At 36.1% G+C, this 13,963-nt stretch overlaps 1 protein-coding gene across 6 annotated transcripts in view; it reads left to right on the top strand.

The window, feature by feature from the left end:
* PMS1 (PMS1 homolog 1, mismatch repair system component) overlaps positions 1 to 13,963 on the top strand; it is a 101,277-nt gene that overhangs the window by 19,105 nt on the left and 68,209 nt on the right. For all 6 annotated transcript variants that reach the window (XM_032755155.2, XM_032755157.2, XM_032755158.2 and 3 more), the window contains one exon: positions 2,150 to 2,252. In XM_032755155.2, coding sequence (XP_032611046.1) covers positions 2,150 to 2,252 — 103 coding nt within the window. The remainder of the gene's footprint in view (positions 1 to 2,149; positions 2,253 to 13,963) is intronic.

The raw sequence follows: 13,963 nt of genomic DNA, 5'->3' as shown, positions 1-13,963 counted from the left end.
AATGTCTCTAGTAAGAATCACCAGTAGTATTGTGTACTGTTAGAGATGCTGCTGATGGTGGAGTTACTGCAGGCTCAAACGCTAGCTCCTGCACAGCTAATGATTCTGAACCTGTGCCCGGTCCAAAAAAAAGTTTCCTGCTCTGGACACAGGGTCATATGATGAAGCAAACTTTCAAAATACAATTCCCTTTCCTTCCTCTGTGGAACACACTGTATTTCATAAATTTATGAAGTACACTTATGTGTTTGCTTTATGCTTTACTGTCTTTAGCCATGAATTGCAAAGCATTTCATATCTAAATACGTTTTCATAGTATTCTACAAATTGTAATTTTACAAAATTTAAATGTTGGAAAATAGAGGTTTTTCTTTTTTTAACTTTAACATAAATGTTATATTATGAGCACTAAGGTCTTATTTTGCTTTTTAGCACTTCAGTTTCTTCGTCTAGACTAGAGTATATATGTTTAAAGGATGAGCAAATTAATATCTTGTAAGATACTTTGAAGTGGTTAAAACAAAATCCCATGTAACCTTATAAAGTATTAGCATCATCTTCATCTTATCATCACCCTTCCCTTAAAGATGATCTGTGTAATCATTTATTGAGGACCATCTAGAAGCCACTGGCAGGGTTAGTACTGGAACTCAGAGTTCCAGGGCCGCCTTTGCTCAGTGACACCAACTTTAGGTCAGACGGTGGCTAGTTCTTTGGAGTAGAGAAATAGAATTCAGTTGACCTTAGCATTTTGGAAAAGCAGTTGGTTAAATGCAGAATTGTCTTTAAAGGGATAATTATGGAATAATTAGGCACAGAAAAGAACATCTCTAGCACTTTCTGTCCTCTAAATTACACTGTTTTTGAACCATGGAATGTATTTTGGAAGAAGTAGATCCCTTAAGAGTACTCAGAAGCTCACAACTTTGTTTTAGGTTCTGCTTTTTTGGGGGATAGTATCACAGTAATAGCAGCTTGACATAGAGCCCCTAGTAAGAGTTTCATAGACTTCCATTTTCAGAGAGAATCTAACGTCCTCTGCTGGTACTGTGAGCTGGAGAAGCCGTTTCTTTTTGTTGTTCTGATATTCCCTGCATGCTACCAACATGTTCCACAGAGCTGTAGGCCCTACAGTAAATCTGCTTGGTTAGGGCAGGGTGACAGAACCTTCAAATATAGACCCATCTGGATTCAGATGAGTTCCAGCAGTGGAGTTGGATTCTTATGGTGTCTAAATTATATAGATTTGCTTTAGAATATTCAGCTCTTCGTATAAAGATGGCCAAAAAAGATTGCTTCCAATTGTGGGTCATCAGTGGCTCACCAGACGTGTGAGGAGGCTACCTTCTTCCTAATGCTTTCCTTGCCAGCATTCCCACTCCCCACCTTTTTTGTTGGTTTTTTTTTTTTCTGATAATGGCATATTTTACTATTGTTGTACTTTCATACCTACCTCATGGGGTAAGTAAATAGCTGAGGATGAAGCAAGCTCAAAAGAGGGCAGACACTTTAAAATTTATATTTCTATGACTAACATCTGAGGAAATATTTTCATGCTGAATGAAATGTCTTCTTGACTTATGCTTACATGTTTTAAAGATTTTTTTAATTAATAAAAAATGTATGCTTAATGAGTTTAAAGCTCAGTTTTAAGAAAAAATATCTGTAAATATATATATAATTTTTTTGGACCATAAACTTGAAATACAGAAGTGCAGTTTTACACATAATAAAGAAGGGGGAGGGAATGATCACTTTACCAAAGAACTATTCATTTACCAACAAATTTATGGAAATAGTCTGTTAAAAAGCAAGTTCCCTTAATACAGTTGAAGTACTTGCTTTTACAGACATAAGTCATATAATGCATACAATACAAATGGCATTTCAGGTATACTTGTTTGTGTACGAGTGTTTTAATAAAGTGAAATACTCAAAACAGTAATTTGCAACATAAAAAAATACAAGCTGGCCTGTTGCTTATTCGTGTAACTCTAAGGAATATTACAAAAGAACTGGTCACAAATGTTTATTAGGTAAAATACACTATTGAGTAAATATATTATGCAATAATCATTTCAAATCTTTGATAATGAACCCATTGCAATATCTAAAGTGTTAGTGTTTTTAGATGTTTTTTTTCCCCTAGGTTTTAATTACAACAAGAACGGCTGCTGATAATTTTAGCACCCAGTATGTTTTAGATGGTAGTGGCCACATACTTTCTCAGAAACCTTCACATCTTGGTCAAGGTAAGAAAGTAGCTTTGTATACAAACATTCTTTACCTTTTCCATCTTAATTGTTGGTTTAAAAAAAAAAAGTTACTCCGTGAATACAAATGTATTGCTTTGGGCTTGGTCCTGATAAAGGCTAGTTAACTTCCAAGTAAACATTCAGCCTTCATTCTAGCCACCAATTTCTTAAATATTTAGAATTGTTCTCAAAAGGAACTGTATTGCTTTGGGCTTGGTTCTGATAAAGGCTAGTTAACTTCCAAGTAAACATACAGCCTCTATTCTAGCCACCAATTTCTTAAATATTTAGAATTGTTCTCAAAAGGAACTGTATGAGAGACTGGACACTTCCATGGACTAGTTACTCCTCTGTAAAAACTAAGAGTATTTATTTTACCAGTGCTGGATTACCAGTGTCATCTTCATATATGAAGAAGTTTAATATTTTATTGAAACATATAAAACATAATTGACTCGGTAATAGTGGTAATAAACCATACCATCAAGATATGATTAAATAGATAATTTAAAATCTATTTGTTTATTTTTGGAAAACTTGAAACATGCATAAGAAGTTACTGTACTTATCACTCAGTTTCAATAATTTATCAACTCATTGCTAAAGTTCTTTCATGTAATACCCTCACCCATTTCTTCTCTTTCTATATTACTTTGAAGCAAATACATATTGTTTCTACTTGTAATGTAGTTAGTGTTTTATATACTTTTATGTAATATTATTACATTTCAATTGATGTGTTTTTATTTTTTATTTTATTTTATTTTCCTGAGACAGGGTCTCACTCTGTCACACAGGCTGGACTGCAGTGGCATCATCTTGGTTCACTGCAATCTCTGCCTCCCAGGCTCAAGTGATCCTCCCACCTCAGCCTCCTCAGTAGCTGGGACTACAGGTGCATACCACCACACCCGGCTAATTTTTGTATTTTTAGTAGAGACAGGGTTTTGCTGTGTTGCCCAGCTGGTCTCGAACTCTTGAGCCCAAGCGATACACCTGCCTTGGCCTCCCGGAGTGCTGAGATTACAGATGTGAGCCACTACGTTCAGCTGATAAGTGTTTAAATTTCTCTAAAAACTATTTACTTATAAAGGTAAAAAAGATCTCTTTAAGCTTCAGTTTCACATATCTTCTTTAATCTTTTTTTAATAATTTCTAGTAATGGGATGATTAAGAGTATTAAAGCTATTACCTCTTTAGAGTCATGTTCAAAATAATTATTAGATCTGAAAAGGGACTTGTGGGTTTTGTTGTTGTTGTTTATCCTTCTGCTTCTCCAATTTGTGTTGTAAATTCATGTTTAATTTTGTGTTCCCTCATTGTAATTTATCAAAGTACATTCTGTATATTTTCTGTGGTTTTTTTCTTCAGTTTTAATATTAAATTATTGGATTTTTTTTTTCAAATGACTTCTGTCTTCATTTCATGTATAAAATATAAATTTCTTATATTTTAATACTGGTACCAGATTCTCTCACTCGTTCTCTTATTTTGTAAATCCTTAGCTTAATTACTGATTACTTTTGCCCATTAGGGATTGATATTTTTGTTCCACATAAAGGAGAGAGTTTATAGAAACTCCTAAGACAGTGCACATTTTTTCCTCATTTATTCAGTTAATGAAAATGAGCTCGTCTAACAGCTATTTTATTTGTTGTAGAATAATACAAATATTATATGTTTTAATTAAAAATAATAGATTATAATTCTTTTACGATATATGAAAGGTTAGGACACAGAGAAGGCATTTTTAAAATATGGCTCCTCTCTAGAAATACTCTGACCCCAGTTCTTACGAGTTCAAATTAGGAAACCATTAGGAGATATTTGAGTGGCTATCCAGTAGAGTACTTGGAAGTAATCTAGTCGCCTTATAAAACTTAAAGGAATTTATTTTTGTCTTAGTAGTGACCAGTCTAATCTGGATGGCCAATGGCTTTGCATCACTCATACTTCTCATGCTTTTCTTTATTCATCTCCATGGGAACTATGAAATAACAATCCTTAGATATGGAATCCATCTGATCTTTGCCCTTTTGCTGTTGATTTTCCTTTTCCTGCTGACCTCAGTCTTCTACCTTAAGTAAGTGAGACCAGGTATGCATATTAAGGAATTTCTGTAGTCAACAAATGAACTTTACTTTCTTTAGTATATTTCTTTTATCTCAAGAAACAAGAATAAATACTTAGAAGATCAGTAGTTGCAAAACTACTGATTGCTTTTCATAACTCAATTTTTTCACCTAATTATAGTTGATTGGTTAGGAAAACAGCAGAAAGTTAAAGTCTTAATTTTAAGTTGTTCTAGATGGAGATATTATATATATATATCTACAAACACTTTCGAAAGCCTTTTATATTTATATTGCCTTAGTGCTGATAGGTTTTGAGTGATTGAATCACATACTCACATTTCACCAGCTGTCATTTAGCTTCCATTTAAATATTTTCTGCATAAGATAAAATTACAGTTCAACCATCCTAATTTATACCTGTACATGTAGGGTTCTTGGACTGATTTCTGCTGTGAGGTGAACATCCCTGCTTAGCATTTACTCTTCATGTCATCTGATATAATGATACCTGTGGGTGACATAATTGTAGGTACGGGAACAACTTACGACAAAATTTTATTTAGGCATTGGAAAATTTGTTACCCCTTTAAAAAACATAATTTTTTATTATTATTATTGTTTTGAGACAGAGTCTCACTTTGTCTCCCAGGCTAGAGTGCAGTGGCGTGATCTCGGCTCAGTGCAGCCTCCACCTTCCGGGTTCAAACAGTTCTTGTGCCTTGGCCTCCCAAGTAGCTGGGATTGCAGGTGTGTGTCACCACGCCTGGTGAATTTTTGTATTTTTTTTAGTAGAGACAGGGTTTTGCCATGTTGGCCAGGCTCGTCTCGAGCTCCTGACCTCAAGAAATCTGCCCTCCTCGGCCTCGCAGAGTGCTGGGATTATAGGCGTGAGCCACTGTGCCCAGCCTAAAAAACATATTTTACATTGTTTAAAAATAGTTTACTAGAAATTCCAGCTCTGGTTTTTCTAGGTGTATATTTGTTTTATGGATTAATTCAGCCGTTTAAAATGATTTATGTGTTTAACAGTATGTCACCCTAAGTTGCCCTTACCTTCTGTTCACTTCCATTTTAAAGCATTTTTTTAAACTAAAAAGTAAAATAGAAATCTCTATCTTTTAAATTATTGTACCAAGAACATGGTACATTTTAAATTATTGTACCAAGAACATGGTACAAAGTAAATTATTAGCTTTAGTCCTATCATTTTCTGTCATCACTTCTATTCCCTTTACCCTAGATAATCAGTATTAAGCTTTCCAAATTGATTTACCCTCCTGGTCAAATTCTTTTAACATCTCCCAGTACTTCTGCTTTAGAAATTTCTCATATATCAAAAGTAGTATTTAAAGGGCTCTGATCATTTTCCTACCCTGTTACTAGAGTTTCAGAACATCATGTTCTTTGTAAATTCCTACTGTGTGTGATTGTGCATGTGTATTAAAAGATCTTTTCATCTTAAGAATGGACCTTTTATTCCTTAAATATTTTAAGAAAACTTTCTGATATATTCAAGCAACCATACCTTTACATTAGGAATATAAGTAGCTGCCGTTATAATAAATGGCATACCATAGGGTCATGTAAAAATACAACAGGGAGCATATTACAACACTGCAGTTTAATTCTGGTGTTTGTAGGATGTGCTAAAGTTAGAGAGCTGAATGATTTTCTTGTAAAACATGATAGTATAATGGGGCCTCCTCCCTATTATTGGCCAGTATTACTTGGTACTTTTAAGGAAGCACATTTCTTATTTTTTTTTGTTTTTTTTTGTTTTTTTTTTTGCTTTTTGAGACAGGGTTCATTTGGAATCAGAAAAGACTTTTCCATAAGTATGTTTTATTCAGACATATAATTCTTATTAATCTCAATTGGCTGGGCACAGTGGCTTACACCTGTAATCTCAGCACTTTGGGAGGCCAAGGCAGGCAGATCTTGAGGTCAGGAGTTCAAGACCAGCCTGGCCAACAAGGTGAAACCCTGTCTCTACTAAAAATACAAAAAATTAGCCAGGCGTGGGGGCGGGCGCCTGTAGTCCCACTGAGGCAGGAGAATCGCATGAACCCAGGAGGCGGAGGTTGCAGTGAGTCGAGATTGTGTCGTTGCACTCCAGCCTGGGCAACAAGAGCGAAACTCCATCTCAAAATAATAATAATTCTCATTTTACTTTCAGAGGATATTTTTAGGTGCGGAAGCAATAATTTATCAATATACAGATTAGGTATAATGTGGTCTTAGATACATAACATATATTTAAAAATCAACAGGTATCTCTTTTTACTTTCATATACACATTTATATTTTGCCCTCTTGATTTCGGTCTTCCTTCTGTCTAGAGCTACAGTGTGTGCCATTATATTTGTCATCTAGGAACTTACTGACTAGTGGGGAACACAGGTGAGTGAATAATGACAAAATGAAGCCACTGACTGCCTACAAAGAGGTTAGCAAGTTTTTCAGAAAAGATGACATTTGAGTTTGAAGATGGTAGGAGTTGGAAGATGATAGGTAAGAAGACATGGAGTGTAACCTTTCGGCAGGAGAAAAATGATGGATACAGATTTTCAAGAGACCATTGCTATCTGCGTAGCAAGGAGGGGAAAAAACATAATTTTAAAAACTTGTAGTCTTTAAACTCATTGAAGACCTGTGTCACAGAGAAGTTTAAATGAACAAAGCTCAAGAGAAACACTACATCTTCCTAAAAAAGAAGTGCCTGGTGGCCATTTGCATCCCTGGGAGCATTAACTGAGTCATAGGTGGATAAAGGGGCAAGTCTTCTATAAATAAGGGAGCTTTTATGGTACTAGGAGAAACCAGCTGAACTTTTATAGCCACTTGTGGGAGGACATGGCAGATTAAAATATGGGATCCTCAAACAGAGCTAGTCCAACCCCCACACTGAATCTCAGCAGGACTTTTGTTGAGTAAAAAGTGATTAAGAAAATTGGGACTGAGCTAGAGAAAGAAGAATCTTAAAACCTTGCTAGAGAAAGAGACCTGATTCCATCTTCAAGACATTTGAAACCAAAGACATTTGAACTGGAACTAAAAGATTCAACTCAGATAAACTCCTGGTTAGATTGAAGAGATATATTCTTCACTCTACCTTCTTGGCAGGAAATAGAGCACTTTCTCTGGGAGAAAATATTTTCTTCTTTAGTGTCTATTGTTCTTTTATATACAATGTTTGGCAAAAATAAAAATTTTGAGAGACTTGAGGAAAGGAAAATGGGATCCATAATCAAGAGAAACAATAGTGTAAATAAACTCACCAATAACCCAGATGTTTGAATTAACAGACAAAAACTTAAAAAAAAAAAAGTTAAAGAATTTAGAAGTAAAGATGGTCAAAATTGGTAAGAAGGTAACAAATTTCAGCAGAGAAATGGAAACTAAAAAACTAAATGAAAATTCTAGAACAAAAAGTACTATGTCTGAAGAATTAATTGGTTGGACTTATTGAAGTCAGGTCAGTAAAAATGATACACAAACAGAAGCACAGAAGTAGAATGAGAAAAGAGCATCAGAGACCTGTGGGGCAACATTAAATGGTCTAACATACATGTGACTGGAATCTCAGGAGAGAGAATGGGGCAGAACAAAATCTGAAAAAAAAAAAAAAAAAAAAAGTCTGAGGGCTGGGCACGGTGGCTCACACCTGTAATACTAGCACTTTGGGAGGCCAAGGTGGGCAGATCACTTGAGGTCAGGAGTTTAAGACCAGCCTGGCCAAAATGGTTAAACCCCGTCTCTACTAAAAATACAAAAATTACCCAATTTTTTTGTGTTTTGGCGCATGCCTATAATCCTGGCTACTCAGGTGGCTGAGGCAGGAGAATCTCTTGAACCCAGGAATTAGAGGTTGCAGTGAGCCAAGATTGTGCCATACACTCCAGCCTGGGCAACAGAGTGAGACTCTTGTCTTCAACAACAAGAAAAAAAACTAATAGCAAAATTAACATTAAAAAAAGAAAATGTCTGAGAATGTTCCAAGATTTTTGAAAAGATAAAGCCACATACCAAAGACAGTGAACAGAACCAAGTGGAGTAAAAATAAACAGAACCACAGCTAACCACATCATAATTGAATTACTGAAAACCAGTAATGTGTTGGACAGGAGTGTTGGTAAGGCAGTGTATTATACTTTAATTGGAAGTGTTTTTTCTTTTTTGGAGATTCATAAAAGTGTGGTGCTATTTACAGCTTTCATGAAATATTAAAAGCAGCCAGAGGAGAAAATACATTGAATTCAGAGGAACAACAAAAATAATGACAGCTGACTTCCCATTGGAAACATGGAAGTCCAAAGAAAATGGAATGACATCTTTTAAGTATTTAAATTTTTCAGCCAGGTGCAGTGGCTTACGCCTGTAATCCCAGCACTTTGGGAGGCTGAGGCATGTGGATCACCTGAGGTCAGGAGTTCGAGACCAGCCTGGCCAACATGGCGAAACCCTGTGTCTACTAAAAATATGAAAATTAGCTGGGTGTGGTGGCACATACCTGTAATCCCAGCTACTCGGGAGGCTAAGGCAGGAGAATTGCTTGAACCCAGGAGGCAGAGGTTGCAGTTAGCTGAGATCACGCCACTGTACTCCAGCCTGGGTGACAGAATGAGACTCTCAAACAAAACAAAACAAAAAAAAACAAACAAAATTTGATTTAGACTTCTATAACCAGTAAAAATGCCCTTTAAAGAATGAGTACAAAGTGAAGGCAATTTCATGCAAATAAAACAGAGAATCTCCCACCATACACTACAAGAAATACTAACAGGGTTTTTAAGCTGAAGGAAAATGATTCTACATGGCAACCTGAATCTGCAAGAAGGAAAGAAAAGCACTAGAAAATGTGCGGAAAAAATGGAAAGACAGAGTATTTTAAAAACTTATTTTACAAAAACAAAATCAGTATATTATGGAGTTTATCACACAGAAAAGTAAAATTCATGACAAAAACTTTACAAAAGGTACAAGTAAATGAGGTACACTATTATAAAGTTGTTACATTGTGAAATATAATTTATTTCATGATAATCAAGGTAGACTGATAATTTAAGAATATATGTTATACTCTCTAGAGTAACTGCTAAAAGTAATACAAAGTTATATAGCTAAAAAGCCAATAAAGCATATAAAATGGAGTACTAAGAATGACATGACAGAATTCAGTGTGAGGATTTTGGAGTAGTAGAAGCAGGAGGTTCAGCTTAGAAAGTGGTAGCATAGGTGTTAGATTATGAAGGGCCTTTTATATCATACCAGGTAGTTTGTACCTTACCATTATGAGCCATTGGAATTTATTTTAGGCAGATGATTGATATCATGTTATTTACAAAATTAACTGGTAGGATTAATATGTTATTTACAAGATTAACTGGTAATTTCTACTATAAATTTTATCTTACTGTAAGATACTGTTTTCAACTACTGCGGTTTGAGGGGAGGGAAAAGACTTGACATAAATTGGAGAGAGACTCCTAGTATAGAACAGATAGACCTATAAGACTTATGCAATATTGCAGTAAGAAGTAGAGGGAAGAATCAATTCTTTCTGTGGTATCTGCCTATGGAAACCATTGGATGTTGGTGTTATATGAGAAAGGAAGGTTAGGTGTAGTATCAAACCCAAGGAAGAAGATAATGAGTTCCAGCCTGAGTGTGGTTGATTTCATATACCTTGAGGATAGCCAGGTAGAGTTAATGAGTGAGCATCTGTCTATAAAACTTAAAAGAGTAGTGTAGGTCTCAGATATGTGTCTTAGTTAACCATTTCTAAGATGTACATTTTGTCACACTTGGTGTCCCTGAAAACATTGTGGCTTATAATTAATGGCCTCCCAAAATCCTTTTTGGAAAGGCAGCAGTTTTGGATGTTCTTATTGGTGTATCAATTGAATTTTGTGCAATATTGATAATTCATGTGTTGATTGGAGGAATAGACAACTTCATATTTTATTGCAACAAGTGCTTTATGAGACTTAAAAAGGGAAATAGTCACAACTAAATGAAGCTGTGTTAAGTGCCAAAGGATTGCTGTCATATGCAAAGCATTGAAATTGATGGCACCAGAAGAAATTGCCATATTCATGGGAGTAAAGAAATTTCAAAGGAATGAGAGGCTGATGTGACCATTTCATGTGTTATACAGGACTGTTGTTAAGGCAGTGTATCATAGTTTAATTGGAAGTGTTTTTTTCTTTTTTAGAGATTCATGAAAGTATGGTGCTGCTTACAACTTCCATGAAAAGAATCATTGGCATATAGGTAGTAGCTGAAGACATGGGAATGGAGGAAACATCTAGGGGAACAAAGAATGAAGTGAGGTCTCTGTGAATAGGATCTGGTGTAGATTCTGATGTGTGTGTATTTTCCATTTAGCAGTAGAGTCAGAATGCATACCTGCTCTGACTGCTAAATGCATGCATTTCTTGATCTCCATCAGCTTCTGCTCCAAAATTTGGCAGTGACCTTTTTACTTTCCTAAGCCAAAGAATAGTAGCACCAAAGTGTTACTAGTGAGAGATACCATGGTGTTCCAAGGAATTTAATCCTGCCTTTGGAAGTGATGTATGTAGTTAAGCCAAGGAAATGTTCTATATAAAAATAGAGGAAGACCTCCCCTCAAAAAAATCGTTAGTAATGTTATATGCTGATGAGGCACCAGATCAAGAAAAAAGCAGAAAAACATCAAGTGTGAGCAAAATAGGAATATTGCACTTCCTTTAGTCTTTTTCCACAAAAATCTTTTCCCCCAATCTTGTTTTATTTTTCTCTTATAGTAAATTTCCTTTCAAAAATTACAAGTACCATGTGTCTTCCATAAATAAATAAATCAGACAAATACAAACTTCATTACTTTTTTGTTTTCTTCCTTCAAGTATTCATTTCAGACTTTTTTGTTAAATGCCTACAGATTATTCATCATTGTTTAAGGTGCTAGGGATATAATGGTAAACATGGTAGTCCTTTTCTCTCATACTTGTATTCTAAGAGGCGAGGCAGACAAAAGTTTTTTTCAAGTAGTGACATTTTCTAAAAAGAAAGAAAACATAGTTCCATTGTAGAAGCAGCACCCTTGGATAGGGCATTTAGGGATGGATTTTCAAAAGATACTCTGAGCCAGGCGCTGTGGCTGACGCCTGTAATCCCAGCACTTTGGGAGGCCGAGGTGGGCGGATCACGAGGTCAGGAGATCGAGACCATCCTGGCTAACATGGTGAAACCCCATCTCTACTAAGAAAATACAAAAAATTAGCTGGGCGTTGTGGCGGGTGCCTGAAGTCCCAGCTACTCAGGAGGCTGAAGCAGGAGAATGGCGTGAACCCGGGAGGTGGAGCTTGCAGTGAGCTGAGATCGCGCCACTGCACTCCAGCCTGGGTGGCAGAGAGAGACTCCGTCTCAAAAAAAAAAAAAAAAATGATACTCAAGCTGAGATCTGAAAGAGTTAGCTGTGGAAAGGTTGACGGACGAACATGTACAAAGGGTCTGAGGTGGAAACAAGTCTGATGTACTGTAGGAACGGAAGGAAGGACATTGGTAGGAGAGAAGATAGCCATGGACCAGGTTGTGTAGGACAGTGTAAGCTTTATACCTCTTAATTCCCACCGCTTTTCTCCAGTTAACCAGTGTTACTGATATGGTTTGGCTCTGTGTCCCCACCCAAATCTCATCTCGAATTGTAATCTCCATGTGTTGAGGGAGGGACCTGTAATCCCCATGTGTTTAGAGAAGGTGGTGATTGGCTCACGAGGGTGGTTTCTCCCATGCTGTTCTCATGATAGTTCTCACAAGATCCAATGGTTTTTGTAAGTGTTTGACAGTTCCTTCTTCATACACTCACATTCTGTCATGTCGCCTTGTGAAGAAGGTGCCTGCTTCCCTTTCCGCCATGAATGTAAATTTCCTGAGGCCTTCCAGCCATGTGGAACTGTGAGTCAATTAAACCTCCTTTGTTTACAGATTACCTATTCCAGGGTAATATCTTTATAGCAGTGTGAGAAGGAACGGACTAATACAGTTACTGATAATAGTTTATAACATTGAGTTACAAGTTGTTAGGCCTTCTCAGACTTACATTATATCTCTTCATGAATCTTTATTTAAATTATGTTGCAAAGCCCACCCACATTAACATCTTCTGTTTATAGTCAAACTTTTAAGATGCTTTGCACACCACATTTATTTTCTCATCTTGTCATAAAATGTCTTTTTTTTCCCCCTTAGAAACAGGGTCTTGTTCTGTCACCCGGGCTTGAGTGCAGTGGCACAGTCATAGCTCACTGCAGCCTTGAACTCCTCGGCTCAAGGGATCCTCTCACAGCCTCCCAAGTAGCTAGGACTATAGGCATGTACTACCATGCCAGGCTAATTTTTTATTTTTAATTTTTAAAGATGGGGTCTCACTGTGTTGCCCAGTCTGGTCTCTACTTCCTGGGCTCAAGCCATCCTACTGCCTAAGGCTCCGCAGTAGTTGGGATTATAGGTGCAACCCACCACACCTGGTGAAATCTCTATTTTGATATTATAGTCATTTGGTTAGAGTTTATCTTCCATTATTTTCATCAAATACATTTGGGTGATATACTTCTGGATCTTTGCAAGTCCAAAAATGTCTTCATTTTGCCCTATACCTATTTTAACTGGGTGTCAATTTCTTAATTTCTTCTTAATAGTTAGTAAATTGTTTGTCTTCTAGTGTTATAGGTGAGAAATTTGATGTTAGTCTTTTCTTGTAAGAAACTTGTTCTTTCTGTATGACAGTTTGTAAAATTCTTTTCTTGTCTTCAAATTTTAGGATTTCCAGTAGAATGTACTTTCTTTTTTCTTCCTAAAATATTCCCCCTTATAATGAAGTAAGCTCTTGAAATCTGCACTTAAGCCTTTAACTCGAAAATTTTCTTCTAGTATTTATTTAATTACATCTCCATTTGTTTCTTTTTCTCTTTTTGGAACTTTAAAGCTACTAGCAATTTCTTTTTCTCCTCTTGGAACTTTAAAACTACGTAAAATTTTACACTACGGTTTCAAAGTCTTACACGTTCCTTATGATTGCCATTTTCTTTGTGTTTTTGCTCTATGTTATAAGCAGTAGGACAAAAATTGACCTGTTGCAGCAACTTTAGCCTTTTTGACTGATTCATGGTAGTAAATATATTTTACATAGCAACCCAGTTCACACACAGCTAATCAAAACAAAATGTCATGACATAATATTTACCCTAACTATAGGTGATGCACTCTATTTTTCTAGTTTATTCTATCTTTTTATTCTATTTCATTTTTTAAAAAAGATGGTAGTTTTTAAATACTAAATCAGTGGTTCTCAACCAAGGCAACTTCGTTTCCCAGGGAACATTTGGCAGTATCTGGAGATATTTGATTGTCACAACTAGGGAGGATGCTACTGGCATCTAGTGGGTAAGAGGCCAGAGATGCTGCTAAACATTCTACAATGTACAGAACAGTCCCCCACAACAAATTACCTGGCCAAATGTCAATGCTGCAAAGGTTGAGAAGCACTACACTATAAATTTATTTCATTACTCCTCAGTGTAATGATTCTCTACTCTGACTACAAATTCATAAGAATCACATGGGGAGGTTGATTTCATAACTCTGAGATTA

Source organism: Hylobates moloch, unplaced genomic scaffold, assembly GCF_009828535.3.
Source record: "Hylobates moloch isolate HMO894 unplaced genomic scaffold, HMol_V3 SCAFFOLD_1, whole genome shotgun sequence".
Taxonomy (NCBI): domain Eukaryota; kingdom Metazoa; phylum Chordata; class Mammalia; order Primates; family Hylobatidae; genus Hylobates; species Hylobates moloch.
The sequence above is the reverse complement of the archived record's forward strand: the minus strand, read 5'-3'. Positions and strand labels throughout refer to the sequence as shown.